This window comes from Carettochelys insculpta, chromosome 18 (assembly GCF_033958435.1).
Source record: "Carettochelys insculpta isolate YL-2023 chromosome 18, ASM3395843v1, whole genome shotgun sequence".
Classification (NCBI taxonomy): domain Eukaryota; kingdom Metazoa; phylum Chordata; order Testudines; family Carettochelyidae; genus Carettochelys; species Carettochelys insculpta.
In genome coordinates, this window is record NC_134154.1 from 28770621 (window position 1) to 28786669 (window position 16049).

Genomic DNA, 16049 nt, shown 5'->3' on the forward strand with positions numbered 1-16049 from the left:
GTTGATGACAACATACATCAATTTTCAGAAAATCTTTGACAAGTTCCCTCACTACTGGGCTCCTATGGATATTAAGTAGTCATGGGATTGGAGTGAAGGAATGAATAGCTTATAAAAGACAGGAAACAAAGGCTCTGTCACGATCACTTCTTTCTCTCCTAACCCTCAAAGACCACCCACATGAGACCATGAAGGAGATCTGCATTAAATGAGAGCAATACTGAGAAGAGAAGTCTCCACTAGCAGTTTTAGTCTTTGATTTTCTTGAGCAACAGAATGAAAAGTCAAGCCTGACAATTGTGGAATTTCAAAAACCCTGTAATCCAGCTGTTTTTAGACAGGGTTTAGATTTACAGCTCTCTTCCCAGCCAATAACTGGGTGATAATCATATGTACAAACATACAGTATTGTTATGAACACTAACCAAGGTAATATGTTGTCTGACCTGCTACATCCTGTTTCATACTTCCCTTTCTAACTGTTGGCGTCCCAATTAGCTATGATGAAAGAGTGATATCCCCAAAAGAGGTCACAGCTCTTTGAGAACTTTTCACTCATTCTGTTGTACAGTACTGATGGGACTGTGAAACATCTGTCCAGTTTAATTGAATTATCCAGATACACTAATGTCATTGCTTATCTAGGGCCAGATTGTGCAAGGTACACAGTGACCACAACTGTCATTGAAATCAAACGGGAGTAGAGGCCTTCAGCAGATTGCAGGATGCAGCATCCAGTCTATTACAGGAGCTACCTGTCTTTGGAAGCAGAAGATCATGTGACCAGTCTGCTGTTAAACTAAAATAGCCTCTCGGGTGGAATTATTTCTGGAATCGATGAAGTATCAGGACCATAAAAGCTCACCCAAAACTCTTCCAAATGAATTTTATATAATGATCAAACAGAAATGAAATTCTTTAAATAGAAAGCAGGTCTCAGGCTTTTAAATACACCTTCATTAACTCACCATGACAGTGCAGTCCTCAGAACCACTGGCAATGACTTGATCGTTATGGGGACTCCAGTCTATGTCCAGCACTGGTCCTGTGTGGCCACATACTGTTGGGTATGACTTGTCAATTCTGCCAGTCTGAAGGGAGAAAGAGGGAAAGCTGTCACGCACAGACCAAACCAGACAACACATATAGCATTTCACAGGGTAAAACAAGATTTCCCACATTCTACTTGACCATTTCCTCCAAACGCAACAATTTCATAAGCCTTGATTTTGTGCCTGTGAGTCTCAGCATGGCCACAAACGCATCAATATCCCGACAATTTCTGTCTCTGATACATGTACATGTGCAGCAAACATATGGCTTTCGCGTCTCAGCAGTGTGAGAACTTTGCCAGAAGTATCTCCCCGGAACCTTCACCAGAGCTGGGCTGGCAAATGAAATGAGGTTATCAGGCTCTCCTGGCTATTTGGAAATGAGAAGCAGTGGTGCATGCTTAATTGTGTTTTCCCCCTTTTCTCTCCATAGCAAGAGGAGCATGGAAAGGTTCATATTTGCTACCCTACATTTTTTTGTGGCGATTGTTAATAGCTAAGGATACCCAAGTTAAGACCTATATCAAAAGGCTGTTCCGGACATTGGACCTTCATCGCAGCTGGACTCAATCACCTTTCATGAATTTAATTTTTGCAGGAAACGTGACAGAAGTGCAGAGCAAAACCCCTCTCTAGACCAGAAGAGAAACAGCAGACAGCACCTACACAGACTTCCCATAGATTCATCAACCTACCCACCAGTATACACCTTTGCCTGCAGCGGAAGGAGCTGGTTTTAACCAAACGAAAAAGCAGCCCTGTAGCACTTTAAAGACTAACAAAATGATTTATTAGGTGGAGCTTTCGTGGGACAGACCCATGTCTTCAGATCAAATTATAATAATAATAATAATACGTTATTTTGTTAGTCTTTAAAGTGCTACAGGGCTGCTGATTTGTTTGGGTTTAAAACAGTGAGAGAAATTCAGTCTGCGTGGCCCATTCAATCCTTGCCCAAAGCACTGCCTGACAAAACCATCAATGAGTGCTATTTGTGATGCGAAATTCCCCCAACTAGGAACCAGCCTGGGACCAAGACAGTGACAAGATTCCCTATAAAAACACATTTTCACACTTGATAGAAATGTAAATTCTTATTTCAAAGAAGAGATTAGCAATTCTCTAGAGCACTTGCCCAAATCAAGCCAATTTTAAGGATAAAGCTTACAAAAAGTTAGCTACTGCTCAGCATTCATCTGAATTTGAGAAGACAGAATTCTTGTAACTTACGGTTCTTTCAGTTACTCATCTTGCTCATTGGTACTACAACAAAAGGAGCCCTGGCAGCTTCTATTCTAGAGTGTTCTATTGTCTGATAATCTTATCAGCTCCTACCCTGCAAACACCACTTGAGCTTGCTATATGCAAAAATTAAGAAGGAACATTTTATACTAAGTCATTCTCACCAGTTCTGCCAGTGTTTTGGGTCCTTCACACAAAACCAAAGTAAATCAGTAGTTTTGTAAAATAGGGAACTATGACTAAAACCTATAAAGCTAAAACCATAAAGACTGGAAAAGGGATTTGGGCAGGTGCAGTACCTGAAAGTGCCTTCACCTTCTTTAAAACTGACTAGATTTCAAGCTAAGTTACAAACATCTACAAGGGGGGTGGGGGTCAGCACAGCTCTTGATTGGATTCTAGTTTCTTTACATATGAAACACTGCAGTTTGCATCTCAATTCTACTGTTTGGTTGTTTTCTGACCCTGGGGTATGTGTTGCCTTCACATGACTGTTACTAATTCCTGTGGAGCTGATTATTCCAATCCAAAGGTCTCTGCATATAAGGATTTAGAAAGGTGTTGGACACCAGCTTTTGAAGACTGACATTAAGGATGTACTTGGCAAGAATAAAGCAAGATGTTGGTCCTAAGAGAGTACAAGCGATGACAGTTATAAAAACAAGGCACAACCATTATGTAGGCTAACTTTAGACTCAAAAACTATCCTGTCTCAATGCCTCACTTGCATCTGAAACCTTTTAAAATTAAGATGATGTGGATTCAACTGAAAAAATACAATTTTTTAGTTTCTGGTTTAAGAGCTAGAATCTATTTATACCTTTTTGCATGTGACGTAAAACATAGCGGTTAAAAATGAACTGATACGAAGTAAACATTTTAAAATAAATCAACCCTTAAAAATCAGTCTAATATTTCAATACTTAGCAAATTTTAAAAGATTTGCCACAAATTAAAGTAATTTAAAGACGTAAATCAGAAGGAATAAAAGGTCATTAAGTGTATCAGAGGGGTAGCCATGTCAGTCCGTATCTGCAAAAACAAACACCAAGAAATCCTGTAGCACCTCAGACTAACAGATTTTGGAGCTAATCTTTCGTGGGCAAAGACCTGCTTCGTCAGAAAGGTCACGAGAGATGCAGTCTGCAACATGCAAACAAACAAACAGCCATTCCTAGGCAAGTCTTTTAATTAATTTTCTCACCAAAAGAGAGAACCCTGCAATAATTAGTTGCAGACTGAGAAAGAGGAGCACTTGCCACTCTAGATCTGGGTTTTTAAACAAACATCCATCATCATGATTGCATCAAAAATATCAGTTTGAACAAATTAAACTATAAAAACTCCTGTCTGTATGGTCAAGGTAAACCAAGTCTGCAAGCAAACAGGGGACTGTGTTAGAACAAGCTTACCCTACCAAATGACTGTACTTCATGCTTTTCGTTATCTAAACACACATCTCACTTTTGAAATTAACTATCTTGGGGTACTATTAGCTCAATAAGCTGTTGTCATTTCAGAGTATACTAAAAATGACACAACAGGTCTCTATATTACCATGTATCAACGACTTGTGAATTAAAGAGGCTCCATTTACAAATAAAGCTTTTTCCACTGGTAATAAGCTCCTGCAAACCTGCAGGAAGTTATGCCCCAAGAAGTCGGAATTGGGTAAAGAGGATTATTTAAATTAACAGGGTTAAACCTTGAGCCTGAGGAACTGGCTAAAGGTGTGGGTGCCTCTAGAGTGCGGGAGTGACAGAATTTTATGCAGGTAACACCACCACTAGTACAGGTTCAACCTCTGAAATCTGGGACTCTCTGGTCTGTCATCATCTATGGTCCAAAAGGGCCATGGATGTTGCCAGACCAGAGAGTCCCGATGCCTGGGAGTGGGCACCAGCTATGAATGAGGCCAGGCAGCTGTAGCTGGGGTGAGAAGCTGGCAGGGGCCAGAAAGCCAGTAGGGGCTGGGACTCAATGGCTAGGAAGCCTCCCAGGAGACATGGCCAGGGGCCAGGAAGCCTCTGGGGAACTGGGGCTGGGTTGCCACAGTCAGGGAGCAAGAGCCTCACTGCGGCCAAGAAGCCGAAGGGCCAGTGGGGCCGTCAGCCAGGAGCAGGCCAACTCCGTGAGCTGAGCCCCAGAGCATGGCTGGCAGATAGCAGGGGGGCACCGACCTCTAGTCTGGGACCACTCAGGTGCTAAGGGTCCCACACCAGGGAGGTGCAACCTGTAGTGAATCTGGGGCTCCGCTGAAAGGATGTGGGGAGGGGGAGTCAGTCCTCATCTCCTTAAACTGCAGACAGATTCTCTGGTGTGGTTTAGTCTTGAGAGATTAGTATGGAGAGTCCATGAGGACCGAGGTACCCCATGGACTTTGCAGATCTCAGGCAAAGGCATCCCTCAGCAACTCAAGGATCAGGACAGAAAGGAAGTTGTGTTTTTAGTTTCTTTTCAGAGTACAGCTGCACTTCAAGTGTTTGAACTGAGAACAGAAAATAACCCAGTTATACAGTGAAGAGATCAGTCAAAAGTCTTCACAAGTGTTACTCTGTTACAGGTGAATAGTAATTTAGTTCCACGATTTATAAAGCGTACCCCATTCCTTCCTGGAAGCAGAGGGATTGCTACTACAGCAGAAACACACACACTTCAAAACAGGAGAATAAAGATGGAAAAAGAGGAAACTAAGTAGTGATGAAAAGGCCCACCGGAAACAAACTGAAGAGGAGAACCAATTAGGTATTATTTGGAAACGTGTAGAGAAATGCTGGGAGAATTACACATAAGAGGATCGTGGGCTCCACCCTAGGCAAAGTGACATTATGGCCATTTCAAAGTTTTGGGCTAGTGCAGACGTAGCCTATGCGTTCTAGCAGATGCAAAAGGAGACTTACCACAGCCATAACTGGGCCATAAAGCACTGATTTTTACATTGAAGGAGAAGACTGCAACCATGAATAATTGAGACATTGCTGTTGGAGATGCACCACATCCATTTTGATGCTATTAGCACTGATGACCCACTTCCATCTCTGTGGCTACGTCTACATGAGCCCAAAAACTTCAAAATGGCCATTTTGAAGTTACTAATGAAGCCCTGAAATGCATATTCAGCGCTTATTCCATAGGAACAAGGGGATTTCGAAGTTGCCGGAGTCGTTTCGAAAAGGAGCCCCATCTGGACAAGCCACGTGGCAGCAAGCTGCGTCAATTTCAAAGTGCCATGGCTGCTGGCATTCTAATGAGGCCCTGAATATGCCTTTCACTGCTTCATTAGTAAACTTCAAAATGGCCATTTGCATGGCAATTTCGAAGTTTTGGGCTAGTGTAGACACAGCCTGTCTTTCTTATCTTCGGCATCTGAAGATGTATCTCACAAAAATTTATGTCCTAACACCTAATAAATTTGTTAGTCTTTAAAGAGTTTTTGCTGAAAGACTAACACAGCTACTCCTTTGAGACATGTCTTCATATAACATGAAACTCCTCCACCGTAGTTAAATGTAGTACAAAGTTTGCATCCGCTATGTGAAAATGGAGGGTTTTTATCTTGCCGTAATCCCAGCAGATCTTTTTAAAAACATAATCTTGTATTTAATTAAGGATTTGTAGTACATCTGAAGTGTTGCTGCACAGCTTAGTATTAACTCTACAACTACCAGAAATTAAATCCTTCTCATAATCCATTACCATTGAGGATGAGCAGTATATCACAGTAACAATTTATGATAGTTCAACGGATGTGATTTTACATTTAGGACATAATGAAGCCAATCCAGAAAAGCAAATTAAAAAGAAAGACTGTAGTAGGGCTGGATGGTTTAGGCTAAGAGTTTCATGCTCAATATTCAAGTCCTTTAGCAGGCAGTAAGTTAACTTTACCAAATAAAGTCATTTAGCTGTTTCATGCCTCCCAAAACAAAGTTCCTGCAAGAAATGGGCAAGAAACTTCTGTGATTAAGTCCAGAAGGGATGGGTAAGCAGCACAGAAAAATAGTTGCTAAAAGTGACAGTGTTATTAAATCATTTGATTGTTTTTTACAAACTGATTCTCTGCCAGGAAAGGGCAGTTGGTCAGAGGAAACAGTTTGTGGATTACAGTAAAAATATGTTCAGAGAACAGCTGCTTCCTCTGATTTTGTGTTGTGCTTAGTAAAATCACAGCTGAAAACAGGGAAGCAGCATCAGATTGCACAAGCGAAAGCGGTTCTACTGGCTGAAAGCTGAGGAACAAGTTTGGAGAAGGAAATCAGATCACAAAGGCTCGGTCTGAAATGCTGAGTGACCAGTAACGTTTTTTCCTTCAGAAAGGCATTGCTGATGCAGGGACCAGACTCTATTTCTAATATCCCTACAATAAAATGTATTGTCACAAGCCTAGAACTTGTTGCTGAAGCTTAATTTGCACAACTGCGGTCACAGATCTCCCATATTTAGCCAAGCCAGATGGTAAATAAGAGGCTGTTACGATGTAATGAAAGTGTATTGCTCATTCCTCACCATGACAAATGGCTATTAGTCATTCCGCCAGCCAACCAAGGCATCCATGGCTAATCCTCAAAAATCAGCAGAGTTACTCCCAAAAGGCCCACAGTGCCGTGTGTCACAGTGACAGCCAAGCCAGTGAAATCATTCACAACTAAATACTGGAGCTGGATTTTCCTTAAGTCTTCCCAAAAATCCATACACAGCACTCTGCTCCAGCTCAGATGATTAGTTATTTCTACAGCTCCAGAGGCGTGAATGGTACCTGAGAGATCTGGGTCTGTGCTGGGAAGTTCCTGACACTCACTCTATACTAGGGAAATAAGTCGATTTCAGAGATGCAATTCTAGCTACAGCATTTGCGTAGCTAGAATCGATGTATCGGAATTTACTTATTTCCCAAGTGAAGATCTAGCTTCTGTTCTCTCACATCAACCTCTATTACTCCATACGATAGCGTGGAACACAGGGGTCGACTGCCAACCCCAGAGATCAATTTTACCACGTCTTCATCTGACATGTAAAATCAAACTCGTAAAGATCAACCCTGACCAGGTCAATCTGCCGTTTAGTATAGACAAGCCCTCTGTCTATGCTGATATACAAGAAGAGAGATGGAAAACGGAATGCATCAGTTGACACAAATGTCTCATAAAATGAGCCCACTCTGAACAATTAATTGGAAAAGGAGGCAGAGCTTTAAAGCTACATTATTATGCCCCAGCAGATTTTGTATTGTTGCTCAACATACTCTGGAGAGTTTCAGAAGTGTCATCAGCCTAGTTTAGCCTGTAGCAGTAAGGAGGTTTATTTCATGCCCACAGGAAGACTAGAAATGCAGCATTGGGATGACATCATTATTTGTGCCATGTGATAACAACAACTGACCAGAAAAGGAAAAAAAAGATAAGGGCTGGTTATAATAGATACAGCAACTAAAATAGTTCCCAGTGATGCTTTGCACTGGAAAAATGTATGCTAATCCCTAGAATCCTCTACAAAATTAGGGTAGCAATCAGCTGCTCTCACCCCCGCTGATTTTTAAACAAAACAAAACTGCTAACTCCCACTGTAATGAACTGGGTGTTCAGCATGGCTGTTCCTGTTCAACTACCAAACATCTGATCGCTACGCCTGCTCTCCGGAGCAAAACCTGTACAGTGACTCAGAATTCACCCTCTACCCTGTTTGATCTTAAATTTGCACCCTCCCCTATCCAACCAGAAGGGCTTCAAGGTCACAAGAGGAAGTGTTGTCCTGCGATCACAGCAGCAGTGAGGAAAGCTAGATTCTATATCCACATCTGCTACTGACAATGCAACCTTGAAAATACATGGAAGTTTCTGAATTTATCCTCTAGAGTTTGGGAAAGTCAGGAGAACGTTCTAGAACTCTACAAAGACCACTGGGCTTCGGGCAAAATGGCCATGCCATGTAAGAGAATCCCTCCCAGCTCTGAAGTAAAAGCCATTCCAACACCACCATCCAGGTCACCATGTGGTGGGCACATGCTCTAGTGGGGGCTATATCCAATCCTACCTGTCTACGAGGGTTAGCCAGGTTGGACCAATATAGGGCTGTTAAAAAGCAAAGAAGGAAGCAGAGGGATGAAAGACGGACACACGTGGAAAGATACCAAAAAAGTATCAAATGCTAACCAGCTCTGGAAAGCTAGTTTTGCTCCTGGATTTACAGTTTGCTTGTATGAAATTTTAAATGGCTTAAGAGCTGGACCACGATTTTCAGGATTTCACCCTGAACCTCAGCAGCATTCCCAGCATTACTATGCATACATATGAGATGACAGGGCAGAGACTGGGGAATCTGATCTGCAGGTGATAATTCCATGTCGGGCAAGTATCCATGTACTGACTCACAACCAGGCCCTATCGGAGGGAAAGTTAGGGGGGCTGGTAGGCCATTTGGCCGGGGTCTCAGGAAACCAAGGGGCGCAAAATTCTGACTTTCTACCAAGTAATTTCCTTTCATTATACGCCTTGCAGTTATAAAACAGACAACAAGAGAAGCTATACAAACCTGCAAAAAATTCATTTACATCATTGTGGGATCTCTGGCCTTCACCAATTTTTCAGTCACATCCAAGTTTTCATCTGTGTGGTGGGAGTAGCTTCTGTGATGAGTGATTCTACGTTATGAAATGCTGTTTACAATCTTCACATAGTTTAGAGTTTTGAAAGTCCTAATTAATTCGGTTATTATAAAGTGATTTTGCTTGGTCTGAACATGAGTTTGACCTTTACATTAGATGTTTCTCTCTGCATAGGGGATTTTCATATTCCTGTTTTTTTCTCGTGTCTTTGTATACAAATAACATCAGGTTCAGCTTTAAGCTACCCTCTTCATCCAGCTGCAGATTCACCTTTAAAAGCTTTTTGGTGGTAATAAACCTAGTCGTTTAATAAACATATCTAATCCAGAAATCACCCCATGTTCATATTCATAACTTGCCAGTTATTGGAGGAATTTAATAATGGGAACACAGATGAAAAGTTCAAGACTTTTAAATAAGGCTAAAAGGGCTGTAATAAATAAATAACACCCCCAAACCGTTATAATATCCGTTGCTGAGTATACAAGATTTTAGTTGTATATAACTAATAGCCTTCAGTGAATTTGTGACTGCTTTAAAACCCTTTATAAATATGAAGTGAAGACCTGAAAGTGGTGCAAGACAGCAAAAGCAACAGAACAAAGCAGCACTGAAAAGTTTAAAGCCAATAACATCGTTTCTCATAGGAAAAAAAGACACCTCCACCATTAGTTGGTGACCATACTGACAGTGACATGCCCAAGTCTGATGATGAAAACTTTGCACCCATAAATGACATTTCAATGTCACTATCTCAAAATGAGGTCATTAGCTAAGAGACAAATGCTAACTGCAATGACACATGCAGAATCTATGCTTGATTTAGAGACTATGCAGGCAGGAAAGGAGAACCTCAGAGATGCCAGTGTAACAATGACATCAGAACCTGATATTGGACTTCTTGATAAGAACAATGTTGCTCAAATGCAATTGTTTCTCCAAGTTAGATGTTTTCAGATTCCAAGTAATACTACTAAAGATGCTGAAAATCATGCTTTTCCCACTGACACTGACAAAAGCTCTTCCAAATGAAGAGATATACACAAGAGACTAGCTCTGCTGGTGCATGGAAAAGCAGGCTCTATACTGTGTACCCCATTTCATTTTTAACAGTAACACTTCCAATACATCAGTACTGTCTGATCCATCTGGTTGGAGCATCAGCAGAGGTTGGAGGAAGTTGAAAGATCAAATATCTGCAGATGAAACTTCACTATTGCACAAAGATAAGTATGTTGCCTGGAAATCAGCTAGTAGAACAGCACTAGCTGACTGCTCAGTTGAAAACTTACTCCTCAGTGAAATAAACACAAACAGGTAACTGGAAAAAACTCCTTGAGCACATTCTTTTTCCTTCTGAATGGGGACAAGCTTTGTTTGATTTCAGTCAACTTAACTGGGACCCTACAAATGGAAACTTTCTTGGTATATTTGAGCTTCATCATGTGTGTTCATGAATTGCAAGAGTGGAAAATGCATGCAGGTCCACTATGTCTACAGGAACACAAGTGAGTTTATTGAACTGTGTGGGGACATTTGTGCAAACTATTCTTGAAGACAAATGACAACTCCAGACTGTTCTCATAAAGAACAGACAAACCTTGGTTGTTCAATATGTTAAAACTGCGGAAAGTGCAAAGGTTTCAATTTAAAAAAAAACTATTCATTTTGTTCAATAATGTCACAAAAAAACTGGAAAAGAGATTGCTGGTTGTGTATAGAAATTCTGGAAGGCTTACGATTATATTTTCAAGTCTGCATTGGCCAAGTCTATGACAATGTATCCAATGAGGCTAGGAAGTACAACAGAGTACAAAGAGTCCTTCTTGAGCAAAATCCAAACTATTTTTTTTTCTAGTTGTGGCAGACACACACTAAATCGTGTTGGTGTTGATTGTGCTGAATCATGCAAGGAAGCAGTCAGATACTGTAGAACAATCCTCTTTGGTAGCAGTCCTCGAAAGTGGGAATTCTGAAGCAGCATCTGCCTGTTTTTCTTCACGGCATGTCAACAAGATGGGCAGCCTGAATTGATGGTGTTAAACCGGTTGCACAGCATTTGGACTCTGTGAGAAAGGTTGTAAGTGAGCTTGAATCTCTTACTCTCTCAGCACAGGCTGGCATTGTGCTTAAGTCAATTCAGAAGTATACGTTCAAATCTGAATGCGTTATAATGTTGTCCATGTGGATGAAGCTGCTAAAAATGATCCATGAAATTCATCCTGTAATTGAAGCATGCAATGCTCCATTAGATATTGAGAGGGATAACACTGAATGACTTCTTAAAAGATATTCAAAAGATTCTTGATCAATGGCATGCAATCATTTCCGAGTCCAAATCCGTAGCACAGGGTATTGACATTTCATCTAAGTTTTCGACCAACTGCTAACATTGCAATCTGACACAGAAAGGCACTATCGAGCCAACGTTTTTGTTGCTGTTGTTGACTCCATCAAATCTGGTCTTACATGTTGATTTGAGTCACTGTGACAAATTTTTACCCTTTTTGGATTCCTTTGGGAGTTTGGAGAACTGATGAAGACCTATATTCAGTGGCTGAACAGTTTCAACAAAGGTACAAGAAAATTTCCACAGATCTCTCTGACGAGATGGTCTTCCTGAAACGTATACATCCCAAACTTTAAATCGGTCTGCAAGCCAAAAGAACTGTTTCAAGAAATATTTAATCTTGAGAGCCTGTCAACTTTATTTCCCAATATTATAATTGTATTTGGTATTTTTGTCAGTTTCCTTGCATCAGCACCTTCAGGTGAGTGCACATTCAACATGTCAAAACAAGTAAAGAACTATCATCATTCTACAATGGGACAAGAGCATTCGAATGGGCTTGCGATGCTTAACATTAACAGTGATGTTGCACATGAACTACATTTTTCTTCAATTATTAAAATGTTTGCATACAAAAAAGTATTCTTAAAATGAAGAGTATTGGTATAATGACTTAATTGTTTATATAAACATCTCAAGTGTTCATATATTCTTATTGTTTTAGTAGGACCCTGTGGGCGAAAAGTTAGATTTGTTGAGGGCCTGAGGCTGGGCTCTCTAAACTCGAGCGGCCCATTCCTCTGTCATTCTCTGAGAGGGCCTGCTCACGAAAGCACCAATCTCCCTTTGTGCCAGAATGTCCACAAGCAGCCAGGATCAGCTCCTCCAGTTTATTTCCTTCTGCAGGCTTTAAGACTATGAAGTAATCAACCAGACTACTGCCTGAATGGAAGTGAGTCTTGCAGAGCGTTTTCAAGTTACCCAAGTTTCTCCAATAAGTGAATGAAAGCCAGGTCTTTAATTCTCATCTTTCCCCATTAAAATACAAAGGCACACAGACAGAAGTGTTACCAAAAATAAGGGAAGAAGCTACCTTCCGCTTTCCAACTAAAAAACCCCTCCAACATTTTCATGGAAAAGATTTATAACGGAGATGTCGATAAGCCCTCACTTGGAAGCATAACTGAAGTCACAGCCCATTTTAGTTCATGTCCTTCTATCCATCAGCATATCATCTAAATGGCTGGAAGGGTTGACTGAATCTGAGTCACTGTAGAGGCATATGATCTCTTGCTTCCACACAAACCATATTTTCAGTCTCTCCTGAAGGAATTGGACATCACAGCTGAATAATGAGATGCAATAATATGACACTGCCAGAATATGAAAGATGATCAGCATTTCTTGGATGTGCACGGGACATACATACGCTATGTGCAATACTATGTTCAGGGTCCTCAAAGAAATGCTGCTGGTTTAGAAACAAAGTATGAAGAAACCAAACACGCAAAGTCCAAGTGTAACAAAAGGTTTAGCCAAATGGGACTGAGTAAGCCTTCAGTCACATGCCCAAGTAACAGACATCATCTGCCTCTCACAAAGACCTTAGTCTATATGATTTCAGCTTTCTTAGGAAAGATCAGTTTAAGTAATGAAGAGGAACCTTTTGCCACAGCTTTTTTTCTTCTTAAAAAGGCAAGCTACAAAGATTTTGTAAAGAAACAGAAAAACAGTCTCAAAAATTACTCTGGGGATGTGTGGACTTAACCATTACAGCACACTGGCACGTTAAACCCTGATCTTTTCAAGTCACTTCCCCCGGTGTTTCAGAAAAAACACCGGAGGTTCTCCCCCTCTTCTAGAGCAGAGATCTGGCAAGGTTAGACAGGCATATCCCACATCACACAGCCCATCTCCCTCTACTATGGATGTAGGTAGATCTCTGTGTTCCTCAGCTTCAATCCCCCGTACAACGCTGAATAAATACACTTCATTGTACAGAACAGGAAGAGGCCCCGACATGGGTAAAGTCCAAGTTCTGTGTTCAAATTTCCACCTCTTATCCCCAGCAGCTGAGCACCACACAAACGCTTTAAAAAAAAATGCACTGCAGAGAGTGGTACATTTGCAAGGTTGCCAAAACATCCACAACAGCAAGTCTCATAGCCCGAGCCAACTGACTTTGGCTCACAGGGCTCAAAAATAGCACTGTAGATGTTCCCACTCAGACTGGAGTCTAGGCTTTGAGACAACCCCCATGCCAGGTCTCAGAGCCCAAACAGGAATGTTAGTCCCTCACTTGGAGTCCATGGCCCTGGATCAGTTGATCTGGGGTCTGAGGCCCAGTACTCCAAGGCTGCGTGTAGTTTTTAATTTGCTTTGGTTCCCCACTCTCACAGCATAGACATACCCTTAATGAGTTAGGGTCTTTCGTACAGTAATGATCGCTGTCTTATGCAATGAGCTGTGAATGCCCTCCTAATGAACGCCCAGCAAATGAAACAGCAAGTTAACTAAACAAAGTCCTAGCACACTCCAGTTCCATTCTCAAAGATCCCAACTGGGTGTTGAAAGGTATGTTTTCTTCCTACTTGTCTGCCTTACTTGTTCTTAATTCCACAGATGATGACAAACCATCCTGCCTTGCTTTGCTGGAGAAGAAGCTGTAAATTGGGCCCAAGACTTCATGCCTAGGAGCAAGCAGGAGCTGAAGTTACTGTGATTATAGCATGCTCATTTCAGCAGACGGCTTCACGAAGCTCCATACCAGCTACTGGCAGCAGATTAAGGATAAATGTGAATTAGCTCAAATATCTCTGATCCTATGGTGCTTGTGCTGTACACATACCTTGGACAGGGATATCTAGATCACGCCTGACTAGATTTCAGGGAACAAAGATTTAAAAAAAAAAAAAAAAAAAAAGTAGAGATTTCATGGGGCTCTTTAGTGCCATTCATCTGAGGCATCCTCTCCTATACACTCAAGGCAACGTTGCGAAACTGCTAAAGAGCAAGGAATTTCCAGAGTTAAAGACAACATGATGTACTTTCTTCCTGCAGTCTGCCGAGAAGGTAAAACCTACAGCACCATATATCACTGCTATACCTAGGCAACATAGCCATTACGCAACAGTGGCAAAAGTAGGCATTTGATTTCATTATTTTCTTGTTATGGACGGTATAAAAATCTCAGTTTTAGTAGTATAAGCCTATCACCGTGAAGTGGTTAATTCCATTTGATGATTATTTTTAAAGACCGAACCGTGGTCTAAAACAGGCCCTCACTCTGCAGCACTGGAAATGGTGCATTCCTGACACATGCACGCACACAAAAACAGGAAATTCAGATAAAGCATTTCAATGGCAAGCCAGAAAGGAAAGAATCATCTGCAGAAATCCTACTACCAAACCAGCATCAAGATTTGTTTTATTGGTAGGACAATCTGTAGGTCTTTGGTTTCCACCACATCTCCACCCACTCAGCCAGCAGCTGCCAGAGGAGGCCTCATGACAATCTCCTCCCTTCCCTGAAAACTGGCAGCAATCACAGGGCTGCGTGGCTCAGAGACCAGAGCACTAGCCACTTCACATGCAGCCAGCTGTTCTAAATAAAAACGGAAAGCAAGGTTTAATCTCTGTGCACCAGTTAGGCTGTCACACTGAACTGTGCTGGCAAAAAAAGAATCTGGCAGGGCACATGCTACCGAGGGGTTACACCAGCAACCCAGCTATCACTAGAGCCAACACTACCACTCACCCCAAAAAGGCATTTTAGGAACAAACGTGGGGTTTAAAAACAGCTCAATGCAATTAGACTGCAAAGTGATTCAGTGTGCTGGATAATTTCAAGCCGTGCTTGCTGCAGTTCCGGGCATCTGCCACATCCCTCCCATCCTTTAAAGGGTAGGGAGCCAAGGATCCAGCAAGGAGGTTTTAACAGCATTGATTTCCACAAATTTTTTTTCCAGTTCCTGTCCCTATTATATTTCAATAGGTGCTGCCAAGAGCTCTTCACACGTGAAGACTTTGCCTATAAAGAGCAGAAACTCAGAGAAAAACAGGGCTGTAACCTCCACTTTGGTACGTGATCAAATCCAGGAACCTAAGAGTTAACCAGCCTTTACACTTGTCTCAGAGAAGCTTCTTTCTGTACAGTACAGCCCCTATCCCACTATCCTCCACTCCTAGCCCAACGTGGCCAATCAAAGCAAAGGGTGGAAATTATTCGGGATGTCTGACAGCCCTAAGAGCTGTAATGTCCATATATGGTAAAAACCACTGTCAGAGCCCTGCAGTGCCTGCTGCTGTTAGACATATCAGTGAAATGCAGCAAAGGAGGCAGGGCCAAGGAGAAACAAAGAGTAAGCTGCTCATCACTGGGGTGGGGTGGAGGAGGGAAGAGGTATTCATCTGCTAGGACACAATCAAAAAAAAAAAAATCACTCAGTATAACCACAAGAATCGCCCCTGGGGGACACCATGTGGGTCTCCGTGCCAGCTCTTTAGAGTCATTGTGACTGTTATTTAAAAATACGACAAACTCATTCATTTGGGAGCAAATAAAAGAGCCATTTGCTTGCACTTCATATGGTAATTAGAATATACAAGGCTGAGATTGTGCCAGTCTGTATCTTAATTATTCAGCACCTGGTGCCTCCTCCATCTCCTCAGCACCCCACCACCACTGCCCATTTCACATTTCCAGGTGCCACCACAGAGCAAACAGATTTACAGGAGCCACAAGCTGGCATCAAAGGGCAGATGGGCTGGGAGTATGCTTCGATAACGGCAGTGTTTTATTTCACTGCAGTGCGGCCTATCAGCACAAAGTGTTTCGCAATTCACCTGCAGGCGGAACCACTGA

General features: G+C 41.8%; 1 protein-coding gene across 6 annotated transcripts in view; it reads right to left on the reverse strand.

The window, feature by feature from the left end:
* CORO1C (coronin 1C) overlaps window positions 1-16049 on the reverse strand; it is an 85429-nt gene that overhangs the window by 22954 nt on the left and 46426 nt on the right. For 5 of the 6 annotated variants that reach the window (XR_012647970.1, XM_075012296.1, XM_075012293.1 and 2 more), the window contains exon 3: window positions 969-1091. Coding sequence is in view for 5 of the 6 variants with exons in the window: in XM_075012296.1 (XP_074868397.1) it covers window positions 969-1091 (123 nt within the window). In the remaining variant the exon portion in view is untranslated. Of the gene's footprint in view, window positions 1-968; window positions 1092-8822; window positions 8959-16049 lie in introns of those variants that run through there. The other variant, XM_075012298.1, reaches the window with a different exon arrangement.